At 46.2% G+C, this 22,312-nt stretch overlaps 1 protein-coding gene across 1 annotated transcript in view; it reads left to right on the top strand.

The window, feature by feature from the left end:
• Positions 1–22,312, top strand: part of LOC137423697 (multifunctional protein CAD) — a 155,840-nt gene that overhangs the window by 56,463 nt on the left and 77,065 nt on the right. The window contains 5 exon segments of the mRNA XM_078773801.1: positions 3,962–4,074; positions 15,693–15,782; positions 15,785–15,835; positions 15,837–15,946; positions 17,303–17,549. Of these exon segments, the coding sequence (XP_078629927.1) occupies positions 3,962–4,074; positions 15,693–15,782; positions 15,785–15,835; positions 15,837–15,946; positions 17,303–17,549 (611 nt within the window).

Below are 22,312 nucleotides of genomic sequence, written 5' to 3'. Positions count from 1 at the left end.
TTCAGAAAAAAGGTTATCGATGCCTACGAGTCTGGGAAGGGATTTAAAAAGATCTCCAAACAATTTGAAATCAATCATTCGACTGTCCAGAAGATCATCTACAAGTGGAGAAGATTCCAAACAACTGCCAACTTGTTCAGGCCAGGCCGCCCAAGCAAGTTCAGCCCGAGAGCAGACCGCAAGATGCTGAAAGAAGTCTCTAAGAACCCCAGAATGTCATCACGGGACCTACAGGTAGCTCTTGCCACTGTTGATGTCAAAGTGCATGAGTCTACCATGAGAAAGAGGCTGCACAAATTTGATCTACATGGGAGGTGTGCCAGGAGGAAACCTTTGCTGTCCAGAAAGAACATCAGGGCAAGACTAAAGTTTGCCAATGAACACCTAGGCAAAGACCAGCACTTCTGGAACAAAGTGCTCTGGACAGATGAGTCAAAGGTAGAGCTATTTGGCCACAGTACCAGAAGACATGTTTGGCGAAAACCAAAGACAGCATTTGACCACAAGAACCTGATACCAACTGTAAAGCATGGTTGTGGAAATATTATGGTTTGGGGCAGCTTTGCTGCATCAGGGCCTGAGCAGTTCACCATCATATAATCCACTATGAATTCTTCATTGTACCAGAGGGTGCTTGAGGATAATGTGAGGCCATCTGTCAGAAAGTTGAAGCTCAACCGAAGGTGGACCTTGCAACATGACGGTGACCCTATACATACCAGTAAATCCACCAAGGAATGGCTGAAAAGAAAGAAATGGAGGGTTCTGGAATGGCCAAGTCAAAGCCCAGATCTAAATCCCATCGAGATGTTGTTGGCGGATTTGAAACGAGCTGTGCATGCAAGAAACCCCTCAAACATCGCACAGCTGAAAAGATCGACTGGACAACCCTCCCTTCTACTTTCTCAACAATCCTCTCCAAGAAGTTCTGTCGCTCAAGCTTTTGGGTCTCACTATCTGCCATGATCTTTCTTGGGAAAACCACATTTCCAAGCTGGCCTCCAAAGCCAGTTGCCGACTGGGCATCCTCCGTCGTGCGAAGTCCTTCCTAGGCACACCTGAGCTCCTCACCACATACAAGGCTTTCATCCGCAGCTCAATGGAATACTGTTCTCCCCTATGGGCTGGTGCTCCTGCTTCACACCTGGCTCGGCTTCACGCTGTTGAATCCAAAGCTTTCAGAATCATTGGAATCTCCTGCGATGAAGCTATCTCTGAGGGCCTTTCACTCACTCACCGCAGGCAGGTAGGTGGTCTTTCTGTCTTCTACCGACTCCTCTCCGGCCTTGCTTCCCCAGCTCTCTCTGTGCTCTGTCCCCCAAATATTCCTACAAGTCGCACAAGATCTGCCAGCCACCCTCTGATGGTTAAACTGCCGAAATCTCGGCTCTCTGCTCACCTTCACTCTTTCATTCCTCTTTTCTCCCGCCTCTGGAACAAACACCCACACTCACTTCAATCACACTCCTCCCTCCAGGTCTTTAAAACAGCTGTTCACCACCATCTCTTATCTTCCCCCATCCAAAACCTTGATCTTTTCTACCCCCACTAATTCACCCCAGATCCACCTTGTTTGAAATTCCAACTTCCTTCCTGGAAGTCCTGGCAGTGTCTCCATATGTTTTATACCTCTCCCACCCCCACTCCCTTCCCATGCCTCCCCCCCAAAGCCCTCTCCCTCCCACAGTTCTCTCGATGTCTCCATGTCTCTCGGTCCCTGCTCTCAAATGTTGTGTTTATGTCCTTCCCCCTCTCTCCCCATCTTGTCTACCGCTCCCGATGTTATTTGTTTTATGTGTCTGTTTGTCTTTCTGTGTGATTAATGTTCGCTCTTTCACGAGCCTCGATCTTGTATACCAAAAAAAATAAAAAAAATTCTGCCATGGAGGAGTGGGCAAAAATTTCTCCCAGTCGATGTCAGAGACTGGTAGACAGTTATAAGAAACGCCTACTTGAGGTTGTTTCTGCCAAAGGGGGCAATACCACTTATGAGAGCCGAGGGTGTACTTACTTTTTCCACATGCGAAATTTGCATTTATGTTTATTTAAATTATACAATGGACTACAAAATGTAAATGTTTCATGATATTTGTTATATTATATCACCTTTGTCTATCAATATTGTTGAAATGAAGATCAAATAGCTGTATGTTGAAATATGTTGAAAAAGTCAAAACTTTACATGGGGTGTACTTCCTTTTTCACGTGACTGTATATTACGCACCCCGATTTCAGCACTCAAATTTTAAAAAATATCGACGTAAAACATGTTATTACATCTGTCAAAAACGGCGAAGTCAATCTCAACCACGACTGTTGGCCATGATTTCGTAATAGTTGAACAGAGCGGAGCTAATGAAAGAATGTCACGGCAGGTCAAGGAACTAAATTTACGACAGTCGTAAATCGTATCAATCACGATGTTCAGTTGTGATTGTACAAAGTTTAAACATAGCAGCGCATATTAAATAAACGGCGGAAGTCGGATTGCAATCCAACAAAGCAACCCATAGCCTGTTGTCGGACGACAATCACGTGGTACTCAAGTTGTTGATAATTGGCTGGATATTTTATTATAAAACCCATGTGTTCTTTAACAGCTTCATTCAGTTGTTCATAAGATTTACCAGCGACTTCTATTTCCACTAGTTTTCTTACCGTAATTAACCATGAGTTCTCGATGGCGATCATACACCGCGGCTCAAAAACTAAACATTGTTCGATACGCTGAAGATCACGGAAACAGAGGTGCTGGGTGGGAATTTGACGGAATATCTGAGGTGAACATCAGACTATGGAGATGACAGGAGCGTCTGCAGTCGCTCCGACGAAGTAAAATGGCCGAACGCAACGGGGTCATCCTTGACGATCGTTTCAATCTGAAAAAAATCAGACCTATGTATAGTACGCACCTCTAACTGAAAAAAGATTTTTTGGGTAAAAAAAAGTGCTCGTTATAGTCGAATTTTTTACGGTGTGTGTGTGTGTGTGTTTGTGTGTGTCTGTCTGTGTGTCTGTGTATTTTCGCCAAAAAAAAAAATTCTGCAATCGCTTCTCCAATATATGTGAAGCTTTAAACATAGGATGGACTCCTTATGGAGAATAATAGGTCACATGGTATGGCAGCCATATTGGGTGAGAAGGAAAAAAATGACATCTGCAAAACCGTTCAATGAGAAGAATTGAAACTCGGCATGTCATAAACTCCTTGGGGTATATAGGGTGATAATGAGGATGTCATCAATGAAGTGTTATTCTAGCCATAAATTGAATCGAAATACTTATTCGAAAAATCTGAAACTTCATACGAGTATATTTGATATACGACCCGATGTGAGTGAGTGATTAAATTTATGACGTCATTGGTCACACGGTCTGGTTGTCATATTGGATTGAAGATAAAAATGGGAAAAAAAAGGCTTATTTTCCAGAACTGCTTAACAGAATGATGCGAAACTTCATACATGGTATAATCGACAACACATGGGGAATATAGTTTGTATTTATTTTCATATTCATCTTCATTGACTCAATTTATCCTTGATGTGCAAAAAGTAGTTGTTAAATGTCCTAATAAAATTAATCAATAAAGCTACGGATAAAGGCAATGTATGTGACGTGACAAAAGGTGCAGGGATGACACATGTATATTGGCCATAACAGTGGCGGGTTTCGTTAACGATGGTATTTTGTTCAGAATGAGTGCGTGAGGAGAGATGATGCACTCTCCCGAGTGCCATTCCAGTTACACCTTGCTATGCACATTGCATTTTGTTTGGCTTGATGTGCTCTTTACTTACACCCAACAACCTGTATGTTGTTTTATTTTGTTCCCCTTACTCCTCTCCTCCTTCCTCCCTTCCCTCGATAAACCAACATCGTATGCGGAGTTATTTCGTTTTTTTATTTTAGAAGGTATTGATTTGGCCAAACAATTAAAACTATCATTGGTGCGGTACAGGTGAGGTGATGGCAGTGGGACGGTGCTTTGAAGAGGCATTGCAGAAGGCCTTGCGTATGGTGGATGAAAACTGCAATGGTTTTGACCCAATGCAGAAGCAAGCTTCTGATGAGGTATCGTGTTGTAATCCACTAATTATATATATATATAACTGTGAGAAATAGTAGAAACTCCACAGTACGAGCAGGGCGTCTCATTTGTATTAAATAAATAATCGGGAGATTAAATAAGGCGCTGACGTAGTTTTAGGACGGTCGATCTTTAATTTTCGACAAGCTTTCGACCAACAAAGGTCTTCTTCTTAGTCTACAGAAACAACAGGCATGTATATCAGACAAGTATGTATGGTGATATGTGTATAAGATGTGTGATATTTGTAGGAGATGCATACAAAAATAAGAAGAGCCACGCTAAAGCTCACTTACCGTCCCCAAGTCCCACAGCCCCACAACAAAGAAACTAGGATCCCTGGCTTCTTTAAATGCACAGCAAACAAATGTATTATTCACAAGCATTTACTAGAAGGAAACAAATTTTGTAGTTCTAGCACTGGCCAAAAATTCCCCATCACCTCCTATATGAACTGCAAATCTACATGGGTCATATACCTAATCACTTGCCAAAAGTGCAACAAATTATGAGTGGATACCAGAGATAACGTTACCGTGTGGCAGGCGGTGCTTATCGCTCCCAGAAAGGTGCAGCAGCAGCTGTATGGGACACCTTGCTGGCGGTTCTCCACTGATGATATGAAGGTCGCATAGTGACTGATATAAAAACCTAAAGGTTCACAGAGTTACAAGTGTATGGAAGCCTCACTGCGTTGCCCTGATGAAGCCCCAACAAGGGCGAAACCAGGTCGGTAACTGTGAGTTTTGCATGCACTTGTGACAGTATCTGGATTTATAATCCGTAATGACGCACTGCTAGATGGTTCCTCTGGAGCTTTGCAGGCAATGCGGACATGCATGGCGATGACGTCATGTTGTCCGCTCATTAGGTTGGAGAACCAGATTACAGATACCATTATTAGTAACTCCCAACCGCAACCAGGTCGACTCCATATGATGAGTGGATACAAAAGATAACGTTACCGTGTGGCAGGCGGTGCTTATCGCTCCCAGAAAGGTGCAGCAGCAGCTGTATGGGACACCTTGCTGGCGGTTCTCCACTGATGATATGAAGGTCGCATAGTGACTGATATAAAAACCGAAAGGTTCACAGAGTTACAAGTGTATGGAAGCCTCACTGCGTTGCCCTGATGAAGCCCCAACAAGGGCGAAACCAGGTCGGTAACTGTGAGTTTTGCATGCACTTGTGACAGTATCTGGATTTATAATCCGTAATGACGCACTGCTAGATGGTTCCTCTGGAGCTTTGCAGGCAATGCGGACATGCATGGCGATGACGTCATGTTGTCCGCTCATTAGGTTGGAGAACCAGATTACAGATACCATTATTAGTAACTCCCAACCGCAACCAGGTCGACTCCATATGATGAGTGGATACCAGAGATAACGTTACCGTGTGGCAGGCGGTGCTTATCGCTCCCAGAAAGGTGCAGCAGCAGCTGTATGGGACACCTTGCTGGCGGTTCTCCACTGATGATATGAAGGTCGCATAGTGACTGATATATATATATATATATATATATATATATATACACACACACACACACACACACACACACACACACACACACACACACACACACACACACACACACACACACACACACACACACACACACACACACAGTCACGTGAAAAAGTAATGACACCCCATGTAAAGTTTTGACTTTTTCAACATATTTCAACATACAGCTAATTGATCTTCATTTCAACAATATTGATAGATAAAGGTGATATAATACAACAAATATCATCAAACATTTACATTTTGTGGTCTATTGTATAATTTAAATAAACATAAATGCAAATTTCGCATGTGGAAAAAGTAAGTACACCCTTGGCTCGAATAGGTGGTATTGCCCCCTTTGGCAGAAACAACCTCAAGTAGGCGTTTCTTATAACTGTCTACCAGTCTCTGACATCGACTGGGAGAAATTTTTGCCCACTCCGCCATGCAGAATTCTTTCAGCTGTGCGATGTTTGAGGGGTTTCTTGCATGCCCAGCTCGTTTCAAATCCCACCACAACATCTCGATGGGATTTAAATCCTGGCTTTGACTTAGCCATTCCAGAACCCCCCATTTCTTTCTTTTCAGCCATTCCTTGGTGGATTCACTGGTATGTTTAGGGTCATTGTCATGTTGCAAGGTCCACCTTCGGTTGAGTTTCAACTTTCCGACAGATGGCCTCACATTATCTTCAAGCACCCTCTGGTGCAATGAACAATTCATAGTGGATTCTATGATGGTGATTTGCCCAGGCCCTGATGCAGCAAAGCTGCCCCCAAACCATAATATTTCCACCACCATGCTTTACAGTTGGTATCAGGTTCTTGTGGTCAAATGCTGTCTTTGGTTTTCGCCAAACATGTCTTCTGGTACTGTGGCCAAATAGCTCTACCTTTGACTCATCTGTCCAGAGCACATTGTTCCAGAAGTGCTGGTCTTTGCCTTGGTGTTCATTGGCAAACTTTAGTCTTGCCCTAATGTTCTTTCTGGACAGCAAAGGTTTCCTCCTGGCACACCTCCCATGTAGATCAAATTTGTGCAGCCTCTTTCTAATGGTAGACTCGTGCACTTTGACATCAACAGTGGCAAGAGCTACCTGTAGGTCCCATGATGACATTCTGGGGTTCTTAGAGACTTCTTTCAGCATCTTGCGGTCTGCTCTCGGGCTGAACTTGCTGGGGCGGCCTGGCCTGAACAAGTTGGCAGTTGTTTGGAATCTTCTCCACTTGTCGATGATCTTCTGGACAGTCGAATGATTGATTTCAAATTGTTTGGAGATCTTTTTAAATCCCTTCCCAGACTCGTAGGCATCTATAAACGTCTTTCTGAAGGCCTCAGGGAGCTATTTTGATCTAGGCATGGTGATGCCGCACACTTCAACAACAAAGAGCAAACCAAACTAAATGTCTGAGGTTTAAATAAGACAGGGTCCTCCAAGATCCTCTCTAATGATGTTCTAATCATTTGCACCTGAGCTGGTGCACCTGATTCTAATTTTAGGTATTTGAAGTCGTGATAAATGTAGGGGTGTACTTACTTTTTCCACATGTGAAATTTGCATTTATGTTTATTTAAATTATACAATGGACAACAAAATGTAAATGTTTCATGATATTTGTTATATTAAATCACCTTTATCTATCAATATTGTTGAAATGAAGATCAAACAGCTGTATGTTGAAATATGTTGAAAAAGTCAAAACTTTACATGGGGTGTACTTACAGTCACGTGAAAAAGTAAGTACACCCCATGTAAAGTTTTGACTTTTTCAACATATTTCAACATACAGCTATTTGATCTTCATTTCAACAATATTGATAGATAAAGGTGATATAATATAACAAATATCATGAAACATTTACATTTTGTAGTCCATTGTATAATTTAAATAAACATAAATGCAAATTTCACATGTGGAAAAAGTAACTACACCCCTACATTTATCACTACTTCAAATACCTAAATTTAGAATCACGTGCACCAGATCAGGTGCAAATGATTAGTACATCTTTAGAGAGGATCTTGGAGGAACCTGTCTTATTTAAACCTCAGACATTCAGTTTGGTTTGTTGTTGAAGTGTGCGGCGTCACCGTGCCTAGATCAAAAGAGCTCTCTGAGGCCTTCAGAAAGAACTTTATAGATGCCTACGAGTCTGGGAAGGGATTTAAAAAGATCTCCGAACAATTTGAAATCAATCATTCGACTGTCCGGAAGATCATCTACAAGTGGAGAAGACCCCAAACAACTGCCAACTTGTTCAGGCCAGGCCGCTTCAGCAAGTTCAGCCCGAGAGCAGACCGCAAGATGCTGAAAGAAGTCTCTAAGAACCCCAGAATGTCATCACAGAACCTACAGGTAGCTCTTGCCACTGTTGATGTCAAAGTGCACGAGTCCACCATTAGAAAGAGGCTGCACAAATTTGATCTACATGGGAGGTGTGCCAGGAGGAAACCTTTTCTGTCCAGAAAGAACATCAGGGCAAGACTAAAGTTTGCCAATGAACACCTCGGCAAAGACCAGCACTTCTGGAACAATGTGCTCTGGACAGATGAGTCAAAGGTAGAGCTATTTGGCCACAGTACCAGAAGAAATGTTTGGCGAAAACCAAAGACAGCATTTAACCACAATAACCTGATACCAACTGTAAAGCATGATGGTGGAAATATTATGGTTTGGGGCAGCTGTGCTGCATCAGGGCCTGGGCAGCTCACCATCATAGAATCCACTATGCATTCTTAATTATACCAGAGGGTGCTTGAGGATAATGTGAGGCCATCTGTCGGAGAGTTGAAGCTCGACCGAAGGTGGACCTTACAACATGACAATGACCCTAAACATACAGGTAAATCCACCAAGGAATGGCTGAAAAGAAAGAAATAGAGGGTTTTGGAATGGCCAAGTCAAAGGCCGGATCTAAATCCTATCGAGATGTTGTGGGGGGATTTGAAACGAGCTGTGCATGTAAGAAACCCCTCAAACATCGCACAGCTGAAAGAATTCTGCATGGAGGAGTGGGCAAAAATTTCTCCCAGTCGATGTCAGAGACTGGTAGACAGTTATAAAAAACGCCTACTTGAGGTTGTTTCTGCCAAAGGGGGCAATACCACCTATTAGAGCCAAGGGTGTACTTATAGTGGGGCAACTTAGCATAACAATTGTGCATTTTGTGAGGAAAGCACCAAATTTGGCGCACTAGTAGACTATCCTATTATGAACAGATTTGGATATTGGGCCATCTCAAATTCAGCCCCTGATCGCTGTGGCAGCCATTTTCCAAAATGACACCTTCAGCTTGTTCCGACGAATTGCATCATCAATTGGCTTGGTCCTTTCCACCAGGCATTCTCTGGTGAAAGCCTGGAACTGCTCTTGGCCAATCTTCTTCACATTCCTGACAGTCTCAACTGCAGCAGGACCTGCAATTTCCTTTGTGTCAAGGACAACCAGATCCATGCTCTCTTCCTCAAAGGGTTGCCAAGCTCTTCTATGACGCTGACAAGGGCGCGGACATCCTTGGCGAAAGAGGTCTGCACACTTGGTGTCTGGTCGTGGTGACGTGTATCCTCTCGCCTCCCCCAGTGTTGATGGCCATCTTGGAACTCTTCTATGGCCCTGGCAACTTCTGGCCCGGCAATCATCCAACGCCGCAGGGCACTTGGGTTGTCAGTGAGGCCGACTGCTCCACCATCTCCTTTGATGCAGGCGTTATTCTGTTCATGCGCCTGGTCGATTGGGATTGAAGAGAACACCTTCTTCGTCTTCTGTACAGTGAAGTTGACAGCTCTGAATTATCTGGCGACATCTGGGTGCTTCATTGGGAGTGCAACCATGTCCCTCAGGTGAACAGGGACCCACCTGGCATAGTGTGTGTGGTCTAAGGCATGGAACCATGGGACCAGTTCCGTCAGGGCATCAAGGTACATCGTGAATGAAGCCTGCCGCAGAGAACGCACGTAGACCAGTACCAACATCTCTAGTTCCAGCACAGTTGCCCAGTACTGAAAGTTGGGAATGTCTTCTCCTCTCTGGTGACACCAGTCTTCGAACTCAGGCAGGTCTTCTGCATCATCAGCATATGTCATACAGTGGCGTTCATACGCATGGTGTTGCAGGATGTGCAGTGCCGCTGCAGTGATTTGATGAGCTCTTCTTGTGCGGGTGACGTGGGCAGCTCGCAGGAAGGAGTCGACCGTCCCTGGCGTTGCAATCTCAGCTTGCAAATCTTGCAAAAATCAAATCTCTGAATCTGAGATGGCCCAATATCCAGATCTTTTCATAATATGATGGTCTACTAGTGTGCCAAATTTGGTGCTTTCCTCACAAAATGCACAATTGTTATGCTATATTTAGCTTAGCTGCCGGACTATTACTTTTTCCACATGTGAAATTTGCATTTATGTTTATTTAAATTATACAATGGACTACAAAATGTAAATGTTTCATGATATTTGTTATATTATATCACCTTTATCTGTCAATATCATTGAAATGAAGATCAAATAGCTGTATGTTGAAATATGTTGAAAAAGTCAAAACTTTACATGGGGTGTCATTACTTTTTCACGTGACTGTATATATATCTCTATATATAAAGGAGGAGTGTCTGTCTGTCTGGATGTCCGCTTATAACTCAAGAACTACACATCGGAGAAAAGTTTTAGACACAGATTCGGAATCAGCATAAAATTCCGGTGGTTATAGGCTACTTTTTATTTTAATATCGATGGTTTAAAAAACCGGGCCAGCTGCAATTCCATGGTGTAGTTTGTGGCGGCGCTATTGCCCCTTTCCGATCCCATGACGCATTGCGGTTCCGATTCGCGATAAGGTGTATGTGCTATCACCGACACTTTTCCACCTTTTCCATACCTTTTAATCAGATTTACCTTCTCGTCCATCGTAACCACATTACGCTTGGAAACACTAGCATTATCCTTCGGACCCATGGCTAACACAGACACAGTAAAGGAATACTGTACGTCGCCTCTGTTTTGAATGCGAATCAGCGGTTGCGCATACGTACAGTATACTGTACGTACATATTTATATATTTTTAATGTGCTTTTAATTGTATTTTAAATTGTTTTTTTGCTTCTTTTATTGTTAATTTATGTATTATTTTTTTTATTTTAAATATATTTTTAAGGAAAACAAATGTTTTCACGTCCGTAGGAGTGACGTAAAGTCGCACATAATGACATTCGCTGCCCGGTCATGAAAGAAATTATGATTCTCTTGCCAAAGTGACATGACGATCAGGCAGTAAACCTCCCAACTGAGTAAACCTCCCTTTCACTCACTCACCGCAGGCAGGTAGGTGGTCTTTCTGTCTTCTACCGACTCCTCTCCGGCCTTGCACCCCCAGCTCTCTCTGTGCTCTGTCCCCCAAATATTCCTACAGGTCGCACAAGATCTGCCAGCAACCCTCTGATGGTTAAACTGCCGAAATCTCGGCTCTCTGCTCACCTTCACTCTTTCATTCCTCTTTTCTCCCGCCTCTGGAACAAACTCCCTCACTCCCTTCAATCCCACTCCTCCCTCCAGGTCTTTAAAACAGCTGTTCACCACCATCTCTTATCTTCCCCCATCCAAAACCTTGATCTTTTCTACCCCCGCTAATTCACCCCAGATCCACCTTGTTTGAAATTCCAACTTCTTTCCTGGAAGTCCTGGCAGTGTCCATATGTTTTATACCTCTCCCACCGCCCCCTTCCCATGCCCCCCCCCCCCCCCCAAAGCCCTCGCCCTCTCTCAGATCTCTCGATGTCTCCATGTCTCTCGGTCCCTGCTCTCAAATGTTGTGTTTGTGTCCTTCCCCCTCTCTCCCCATCTTGTCTACCGCTCCCGATGTTATATGTTTTATGTGTCGGTTTGTCTTTCTGTGTGATTAATGTTCGCTCTTTCACGAGCCTCGATCTTGTATACAAAAAAAAAAAAAAAAAATAAATAAATAAAAAAAACAAAAAAAAATCGTCAGCCTCAATTCTAAAATCCTTAATTTTCATCCTATTGACTTGAACTTTGAATAGGATTTACATATCGGCTTACTGAATTAAACCACCAACTATTTTTGAGATCGGCGTAGGCCAAAAGGTCAACGTAGGCCAAAGGTCAACCACTTTTTTTTTTAGTTTCTAAAATCCTCAATTTTCATCCAATTCACTTGAAATTTGAATGGGATTTACATATCAGCAAACTGAATTCAACCAACAACTATTTTTGAGATCACCATAGGCCAAAAGAGCAACATAGGCCAAAAGTCAACAACAATTTCAAATTTCTAAAATCCTCAACTTTCATCTGATTGACTTGAAATGTGAAGAGGATTTGCATATCAGGTCACTGAAATTGAACCACCAATTCTTTTTGAGGTCAGCATAGGCCAAAAAGTAAACATAGGCCAAAGGTCAACAACTTAAGGTGACGTTTTTAAAATCCTACATTTTCATCCAATTGACTTGAAATTTGGATAGGATTTGCATATCGGGTCACCTAATTCAACCACCAATTATTTTTGAGGTCTAAAGGTGAAAATATTGTTACGGGACCGCGGTGAGGATGTTGTTTGCCGAGCGGATGGACGCCGCGCCCGAACAGTTACCCCGACTAACCCGATTCCTGAACGTTGGCTGAATCGCGCCACAGATATTCAATGGGGAAAAGACTAAGACGAAGGATGTAAAGAAGAAAGAAAGGCAAAGGATAAGAAATACAAATATGATTTATTTACTATTTACACAATTGAAAGAAACCAAGGAAGAAGGAAGGATAAGAAAATAAAATACAGAAGAGGAAAGGTGACAGTGAAATGCTAGCTTATCTATACAGGCTTAATTAACCCAGGGACAGAACAAACAAAGACAGACTCATGCGGGGAATGATGACAGGAATGGCAGGAGGTGGATGGCTGGAGGGAGAGGACGAAAACTGGAACCGGAGCACGGTCAGGCCGGGAGTGAGCAGCCGCCGCCCCCTGGTCGATCGGCACGTTTAGCAGCCGCCATTCCTTCGCAGCCACGGACGAAAACTGCCGTCGAAGCTCAAAGCTGTGGTGGTTTAAAGCTGCAGTGGTTGCACTTGTTCTCAGGCTTGGCACTTGTTACTTGTCCTCAGGCTTGGCACTTGGCACTTGTTCTCTCTGACTCCCTCTCTTGCTTCGCCCTGACTCCCTCTTTCTGCTTCTTTCTCCCTCTCTCTCTCTCTCTCTCTCTCTTGCTCTCTTCGCTTCGCTTCGCCCTCTCAAAGGCTTCCGCGCGCGCTCTTTATAGCGCCTCCGGCGATCAAGCCGCTGGTGTCCAGGACACGCCCATCGGTGAGCTCACCTCGGCCCTGGTTGGTCGCGCGGGCTCCCGATCCCGCCCTTAGAGGAGGCGTTGGCAAGGCCACGCCTTGTTCCCGGCGCTGGGCCGACTCCTCCCACCTTCGGCTCCGATATTACCTCGTGGCTAATGGAGTCTTGGGATGAAACAAACCACAGCTGTAGCAACCCTAACAAACCGCCCAGTGCAGTTGGCAATTGAGGCTTTGAGGGAATGCAGTTGGCAATGGTTGGAAGGGGAATGTGAAGGGAATCTACTCTTATTTCACTTGGTGCAATGGAGTATTTAAATTAATGGAAGACACAGCCTTACACTAATACACATAATAAGGATATAACTACCGAACAGGGATATATGGTGTCCTGTGTGTATATATAAAAAAAAAAAAAAAAACACCTTTAGAGGCCATTTTTTCCCCGCAAGCGGGGGTTGGCCTTTTTCGGGGACCGTGGTTGTTGTTGTTTTTCGGTCCCCTTTTTGAAGCAATGTTTTCCGGCCGGATGCCCTTCCTGACGCCAACCCTTTTTGCCGCCTTTAACGACAAACAGGGAATTACCAGTGAACTGGTACTCAATTGACGAATTGAGTTTTTTTTAAACATTTTTAAAAAGATGATTACATTCAGTTGAATGATTGCTTGATTTATCATGGAAATGCCTTAATGCCTTCAATTCTGTCTTTGAATGTTTCACTTATGAATCTATCCCACCTTGCACTCTTTCTCGAACTCGAATCGAAACCAGGGCCGATTGACGAGTGAACTGGTACTCAATTACCAGTGAATTGACGATTTTCATGTGTGTATGTTTTATGGAATTAACTACGGGAACGCCCTTTGACCTTTATACAACAAATGCAGGAAGGAGGGTGACATTTTACAACAATTCATTACACAACAATAATAAAAAAACAACATTCTCATATCCACAACGATATCAATATGGGCCAAATTTCTAAAATCGTCAATTTTCATCTAATTGACTTGAAATTTGAAGAGGATTTGCATATCAGATCACTGAATTAAACCACCAATTATTTTTGAGGTTAACATAGGCCAAAACGTCAACAACTTATTTCAGGAATATTTCAAGACATATTTCTGGCGCAGGGGCAATCAATGAAGGTTGTAGGCCTGAACTTCACAGAACAAGTGTTTGCCCATGGCCAGCTGTACGTGGGCTGCTCGAGGGTTGGAAAACCAAGCAATCTTTATGTCTTGGCACCAAGTAAGAAAACCAGAAATGTATACCCAGAGGTTTTGAGAAATTGAAAATTGAAAAAATGTCATGTCGGAAAAATGTACTGTGATATTGCTCTAAAATATCCATGCTCTTTTCATCATATATTTGTCTTATTCTTATTCAACCCGGGCGAAGCCGGGTACCTCAGCTAGTATATATGTATATGTATATATATATATATATGTATATATATACATATGCCCGGGGCAAGAAGGGCCCCTCCCCCCTCCCCCTTCACCTCCCCCCTTCACCTCCCCCTCCCCCCCCTCCCCCCTTCCCCCTCCCCCCCTTCCCCCTCCCCCCTCCCCCTCCCCTCTCCCCCCCTTCCCCCTCCCCCCCCCCCCCCGTTCCCCTCCCCTCCTCTTCCCCCTCCCCTCCTCCTCCCCCTTAACACCAGGGGGGTTGACTCAGCCTGTCATCCTACCGAGGTCGGCAAATTGAGTACCAGTTCACTGGTAATTCCCTGTGTGCCGCAAGAGGTGCCTAACAGGGTTGGCGGCACGAACCCGGAAGTCGGAACTCATTGTCGTCAAATAAATGTAGCATGTATGTTTCACTCTCTGTCACATGCCGTTGGTCCCATGTCAATCGGATGAAGTTGAAAAATTAACATTACGAAGTTTCTCTGGGACGTACTGATTCCGAATAATGAAGTTGAAAAATTAACGTTCCGAAATACGCTAATTACGCTAACAGAAGCGCTGGCGCTGTGAAGCGCTAGAGGGAGCACTGCGCTCCCTCCCTTCGATTCCCTCCCTCTTCTGCTAGCGCTTCTGCGCTAATACGCTAATTTTAAAACCCGAAGTTTTTTAAAATTTAAGGTGTGCTGTAGTTGCTCTGAGACGTACTGATTCCGAATATTCTTTTGGTTTTTCTCTGCGATGAGTAGTTCTCGAGTTATAAGAGGACAAACAAACAAACGTACTTTACTGCTTTATATATATATATATATATATATATATATATATATATATCACACACACACACATACACATATACATACATATACATAGTCCAGGCTCATGGAAGAGCTTGTATGAGTACACTGAACAGTGAACAGATCAGGATGCAACAGGACAAAAGGAACAGTAGAGAGGGTGGAAACACCAACAGCAGAGTTGACGGCCAAGATAGAGGGAGGCTTCGACAAACAATGCATGTGGGGTGGAATGGGTGGCAGAAGAGGATGTATAGGGCTTGAAGGACACTTGGTTATCCATCTCTTTTTCTCCATAGACCTGCATACATAGGAATTTTTGTTGTTGTTTAAAAGTCACTGTAAATTATCCCTGCTGCTTAAAGCGATCCCACTGACAAAAATATTATTTTGAATCGCTGGTTTCACTTGCATGCCAATGAGGAAAAACTTTCTACAATTATTTGTGTTCTTTATTTTTCTGTTTGTGGAATTTTGCGTTTTCCCGCCTTTATCCTCTAGCTCCATAAGCATGTCTTCAGTGCCAGTTTAGAACGTCAGCTTGCTGTCCTAGTCATACCCTCACACCAACTGCTTCCTTGCATTGTGTAACAGGAGCTGCAGACACCAACAGACAAACGTATATTTGTGCTGGCTGCTGCCATACACGCTGGATACTCTGTAGATCGCCTCTATACACTCACCAACGCATTGACCGCTGGTTCTTGTACAAGATGACCACAATTGTGAAACACCAGCCAAGCCCTGACGGCTTTCAGAGATACGGAGATGTCACTGCCCCGTCCTGTTCTTCTTTACTCCAAACAACTGGGTTTTTCTGATAGGCAAATAGCTTTGGCCATTCAGAGGTGAGCTCAAACAACTTCTTTTTTTTTCCAGTGTGCACACATTTATGTATATATGTATATGATGCATATGTTTATGTATGAGATCCATACTGAAAATAATGAGCACATTTATTTACAGAAAAACAAAGGTACATGTAAGAAAACTGATATTATCATTAGTAACTGGACATATACCACATTACTTTTCTTCAAAATCTCCAGAACATTCCACGCATTTCTGCCAGCGCTGCACAAGCTTAAAGATTCCACTGCGGTCGAAGTCCGTTCCAACACTTCGCAACTGGCTATGCACAGCTACCTGGACTACCTCGTCATTTTCATAGTGCTGGCCTCTCATTTGATTTTTCATTGGCCCAGACACATAGTAGCCAAGTCTGGACTGTACGGAGGGTGGGGGAGCACTTCCCAGTCATTCTTTGAGATTTCCTCCAATGTCAGACATGCATTGTGAGGTCCAGCGTTGTCATGTTGAAAGATGTCAGCTTTTTTTCATTGGGCACATTTCCCGATACACACATTTGTTTATTGTGCGTCTGAATGTAGTGAGCGACATTGATGGCTTCCCTTTTGGGCAGGAAATCAACCAGTATGGATCCCTCGGCATCCCAGAAGATGGTTCCCATAACTTTGCCAGTGGAGGTTACTCTTTAGGCCTTATACTTTGTGGAGTGATGACATGCCATGCTTTGCTGCTTGGTTTCTGGGTTGAAATGTTGGAACCAGCTTTCATCACCAGTCACAATACAGGACAGGAAATCATTATTCTCGGCAGCATGTCGCAAATCTACGAGTGTCGTGTTGTGTTCCTCCTTAAGCAAATGGGGAACCCAATGGGAACAAACTTTCCAATATTGCAAGGTTGCTGTCATCTCCTGGGTGGTATGGTGTCCTATGCCAAGCTGGAATGCTATCTTCTTAAGCATCACCCTTCGGTCCTCACCGATGAGCACATCAATTTTTTGCTCATTATGTTCAGTCGCTTCTTGGCCGAGCACAGCGTGGCTGATTAGCGATGTCTGTGTTTCTGTCTTTGACGTGTTTCACCCACTTTCTGACACTGCTGGTGCTCACGCGGGCATCTCCATACATCTGACTCCATCGGCCGTGGATATCTGCAGCTGAGTTGTTCTCCTTCACGAGGAATTCAATCACTGCGCATTGGCGAAACGATATGTCATTGACAACCATTTTGTCGCAATGGATTGTGGGAACACCAGTGGTGTGCATGCACTGGGCCTGTGTTTATATTGTAGTGGATAGATGGACAGTTGTCGCTAATTGAGTGTTTTAATTAGCAGATGTGTTTATGTCAGTGGCAGCATACAAGGGGGTAAGACTTTTGTGATGTGCTTTCAGCACCGAGCTGGCTGTGCGAAGGTTGCGACAAGAACACAGCGTCCTGCCTTGGGTGAAGCGCATTGACACGGTCGCTGCTGAGTGGCCAGCTTGCACAAACTACCTGTATTTGACGTATGGAGCAAGTACGCACGACTTGTCATTCAGTCCAGGCCTCGTCATGGTTTTGGGATCAGGCGTGTATTGCATCGGCAGTAGTGTGGAATTTGATTGGTGCGCTGTGGATTGCATCCAGGAGCTACGGAAGGTGAGGTTGCATTTTATTCACAAGTGAACTTTTGGAACAAATTATTTAAATGGAGATGTAAACTAAATGCAAAGCATTTCAGGTATGTATTAAAATAGTGGGATAACATACAACTAAAAGTCATGACTTGCCCTTATCCAGTTCTGAGAATTATCCACGTCGGTGCTTTATGATGAATATCGTCAACAAACTGTATAATTGGTTAGGAAGAATTAATTACTCTGTTTCAGTGCATCGCATCTCAGCGGAAGAAGTTAATAGACCTCGGGTAAGGAATGATAATCGACTGTCAAAGTGGATATCCTTGTCAGGATGATATCAGGATGATACAGAGGTCTTGTTAAAAAAACTGCAGCCGGCTCTTCTTGGGTGCAATCGCTGGGCCCCATCCCATTGGATGGATGGACGGATGGACGGACAGACGGACGGACGGATGGACCGGCTGTAGTAACAGTTTGAGTTTTCTATACGCCGAAAATCGAAGTAGAGATCTGTTCGACCTTCCCGGCGGACAGCATACCATCTCTGAGGTCAATCAATTTCAATTTTACGGTCTGGCACCCAGCTCTGCTCACCAAACTCTCCTCCTATGGTATCCATGGAAATCTCCACTCATGGCTTGCGGACGTCCTCTCTGGTCGAAGGCAACGTGTGGCCCTGAATGGATTTCTCTCATCTCCCCTTCCTGTTCTGCCTGGAGTTCCCCAAGGTAGTGTTCTGGGCCCTGTGCTATTTCTGGTCTTCATCAATGATCTCTCCGACTCTCTGGAAAATCCTCTCTATCTCTTTGCTGATGACTCCACTATCTGCCGCTCCATTCCTCATCCCTCAGATCGGCAGTCTGCAGCCTCCTCACTCTCTGCAGACCTGGACAAAATCACAGACTGGTCAAACAAGTGGAACATGTCTTTCAGTCCTGACAAATCTCACACTCTTACTATGTCTCCCCGAAAAGACCGACTGGAAAACCCTCCCATCTACTTTCTCCACAATCCTCTCCATGAAGTTCTGTCGCTCAAGCTTTTGGGTCTCACTATCTGCCATGATCTTTCTCGGGATAACCACATTTCCAAGCTGGCCTCCAAAGCCAGTCGCCGACTGGGCATCCTCCATCGTGTGAAGTCCTTCCTTGGCACACCTGAGCTCCTCACCACATACAAGGCTTTCATGCGCAGCTCAATGGAATACTGTTCCCCCATCTGGGCCGGTGCTCCTGCCTCACACCTAGCTCGGCTTCACGCAGTTGAAACCAAAGCTTTCAGAATCATTGGAATCTCCTGCGATGAAGCCAACTCCGAGGGCCTTTCACTTACTCACCGCAGGCAGGTTGGTGGTCTTTCTGTCTTCTACCGACTCCTCTCCGGCCTTGCTCCCCCAGCTCTCTCTGTGCTCTGTCCCCCTAATATTCCTACAGGTCGCACAAGATCTGCCAGCAACCCTCTTATGGTTAAACTGCCAAAATCTAGGCACTCTGCTCACCTTCACTCTTTCATTCCCCTTTTCTCCCGCCTCTGGAACAAACTCCCCCACTCCCTTCAATCCCACTCCTCCCTCCAGGTCTTTAAAACAGCTGTTCACCACCATCTCTTATCTTCCCCCATCCAAAACCTTGATCTTTTCTACCCCCGCTAATTCACCCCAGATACACTTTTTTTGAAATTCCAACTTCTTTCCTGGAAGTCCTTGCAGTGTTGATGTGTTTTATACCTCTCCCACCTCCCCCCAAGCCCTCCCTCTCCCACATTTCTCTCGATGTCCTTGCTCTCAAATGTTGTGTTTGTGTCCTTCCCCCTCTCTCCCCATCTTGTGTTCTACTCCCCTTATTTTGTGTTTTATGTGTCGGTTTGACTTTTTGTGTGATTAATGTTAGCTCATTCACGAGTAGTAGAGGACCTGGCTTCGACATGTATGCACATAATTTAGGAGAGGATAACTCAACTGTTATAGGCTAATATGACCCCAAGGAACAACTTGCGATGTGTGCCAAAATCTCTATCTGGGACGAAAAGCCCGAAAATGACCACGCCCTTTTAAAAATGACCACGCCCTTTTTCATCAGAAGTGCTACTTCCGACATAGCTGTATCTTCGAAACCGTTGGAGCTACAGATTTTCTGAGGTGTCGTGCCGAAGTGGCATTTGGCCGGGTTGACGATTAAGCCGTGCTCGCTGAGGCGCTCGAACAGTGTTCGGAGGTGGAGGAGGTGCTCGGCCCGGGACATGCTGGCGATGAGGATGTCGTCCAGATAGATGAAGAGGAACGGCAGGTCGCGCAGCACGCCGTCCATCAAGCGTTGGAACGCCTGGGCCGCGTTTTTGAGGCCAAACGGCATTCTCAAGAATTCGAACAGGCCGAACGGTGTGATGACAGCCGTTTTTGGGACGTCGGCCGGCCTGACAGGTACCTGGTGGTATCCCCGTATTAGGTCAACTTTTGAGAAAATGACCCGCCCCGCCAAACGGGCGGAAAAGTCCTGGATGTGCGGGACCGGATACCTGTCGGGGGTGGTAACGTCGTTGAGGCGGCGGTAGTCGCCACATGGGCGCCAACCGCCCCCCGGCTTCGGCACGATGTGCAGTGGCGAGGCCCACGCGCTATCGGAGTGCCGCACGATGCCGAGGTGCTCCAATGCGTCGAACTCGGCTTTTGCCACGGCGAGCTTGGCCGGGTCGAGGCGGCGGGCTCTTGCGTAGACCGGCGGGCTCTGGCGTAGACCGTCGGGCCCGTAGTTGGTATGTGGTGCTCGATACCATGTCTCACTGCGACGGCCGAAAACGTCGGCCGCGTGAGGGCCGGGAACTCCGCGAGCAGGCGAGCGAACTCTTTGGCCGCCGGGAGGGCGCATGCTAGTTCGGTCGGCGCGGAGCTGCTCATCGTGCATGCCAGGGAGCTGAAAGTCTCGGCATTGACAAGGCGACGCCGTTTGACGTCGACCAGCTGCCCATGTGCGCAGAGGAAGTCGGCGCCCAGCAAAGCCATGGGCACGCTCGCCGTCACAAAGGTCCAGTTAAAGCGCTGGTTGCCGAAGCAGAGGGTGACGTTGGGCGGGCCGAAGGTGCGGATGGCCGATCCGTTGGCAGCGACCAAGGAGGGGCCGCAAACGGTGGTCTGCCTGTCCTTCTCGGAGGCGGGTATGACGCTCAGTTGGGCGCCGGTGTCACAAAGGAAGCGCCGCCCGGACGCTTTGTCCTTGATAAAAAGCAAGTTGCCCGAGTGGCCGGCGCTCATGGCTGGTAATGAACGCCGGCCCGGTCGTTTCCCGACTTGCCGTAAGTGCACGGGGGTCGGCATGTCCGAGCCTTGTGTCCGAACCTGGCGTGGTAATAACACCACGCCTGGTCAGGTGGAGGCCCCGGCCGTCGTGTTGGGAGTGGTCGGCGCGGCGTGGCGGCCGCCAGTTGCACCAGCAGTTCGGCCTCCAACCGCACCGGGCGCCATGGGCGTCGCCTCGGACGGCGGCGGGCTCCAGGTAGCCGCCCCGATGTGCTGGCCTGCCGAGGAGATCTTGTCGGCTTCCCTGGCGAGGGCGCGGGGATCCGTGATCTGCGTGCCTGCCAGGGCGAGGCGTACCTGCCTAGGCAGCTGGCGTAGGAACAGCTCTCGGAAAAGAAAATGCGGGGAGTGCTCACCGAGCAGCGAGAGCATGTAGTCCATTCGCTCGGACGGGCGCGTGTCGCCGAGCTCGGGCAGGTCGAGCAGGCGTCGTGCGCGTTCTGCCGGTGAGAGGGCGAATGCGTCGAGGAGGAGCGTCTTGATCGCGCCATACTTGTGAGCGGCTGGCGGGTGCTGGAGGAGGCCCAGGGCGCGGGCCGCGGTGGCGGAGCCGAGTGCCGCTACCACATGGTGGAAGCGGGTGTCGTCGGCGGTAATGCCTCGCAGGGCAAACTGGGAGTCCGCCTGTGCGAACCAAACCGCCGCGTGAGCCTCCCAGAAGGTAGGCAGTTTAAGGGCAACTGCCGTGTCCATGTCGGGGGTCACCAATGAAGGAGCTGTGCTCCTACGCGAGTTAAAAGGATTGACGCGACAAAAGACGGGAATTCATCCGAGTTTCTTTATTCCACAAAACCAAACTCGGGTACTCTGAAAAGCCCGTTTATCGGGCAGCAATATATATATACAATCAAACGCGGCGAGAGTGGGCGTGCCCGGGCGGCCTGGGCGAGCCCGGGAAAGGCAAGTCTGGACATGCCCGGGAAAGGCGAGACTGAGCATCTCCGGGCGGTCTGGGCGAGCCCGGCACAGCGATCGCTCCCCGGTTGCGTCCCCGGCAGGTGCAAGGCGATTGTGTATGTTCAGCGGCAACCGCTACAATCTCACTGAAGTACAGCGAAATGGTAAGACAAGCTTTAATTTATTTACCTAGTCTTATATCTGTGGCTTCTGTGGGTTAGAAAAGTAGAAAGGCACCACGCCACGGTAAAGGGAGGATGCAGTTAAAGGAGACGCATTTTGCAGTTTGCGCATGTTACAGTACACCCAGTACAGTACAGTTGTGGTTCCACCTCTACCGTGGATTAGAGGCCAAGAGGGGTCTTTTGTTTGAGGTGGAAAATATTTGATGGTAGAGCAAACTTTAGTCTTAGCTTTGCCCAGCAATCTAATAGTAGTATAATTGTATCGGTGATAGTGATATCCCAGGCCGATCGAGAATTTGAAACATGTTTATTTTATATTCAGGATGAGGTACCTCTCGCTGCTCGTTGTGCTACACCTAAGCCGATCAAGCCGATCAATCTCGAGGAGTGCATCCTATGCCAGAAGAA

This window comes from Myxine glutinosa, chromosome 3 (genome assembly GCF_964187855.1).
Source record: "Myxine glutinosa chromosome 3, kmMyxGlut1.1, whole genome shotgun sequence".
NCBI lineage: Eukaryota > Metazoa > Chordata > Myxini > Myxiniformes > Myxinidae > Myxine > Myxine glutinosa.
Note: the sequence above shows the minus strand (reverse complement) of the source record. Positions and strands in the feature narration are given on the sequence as shown.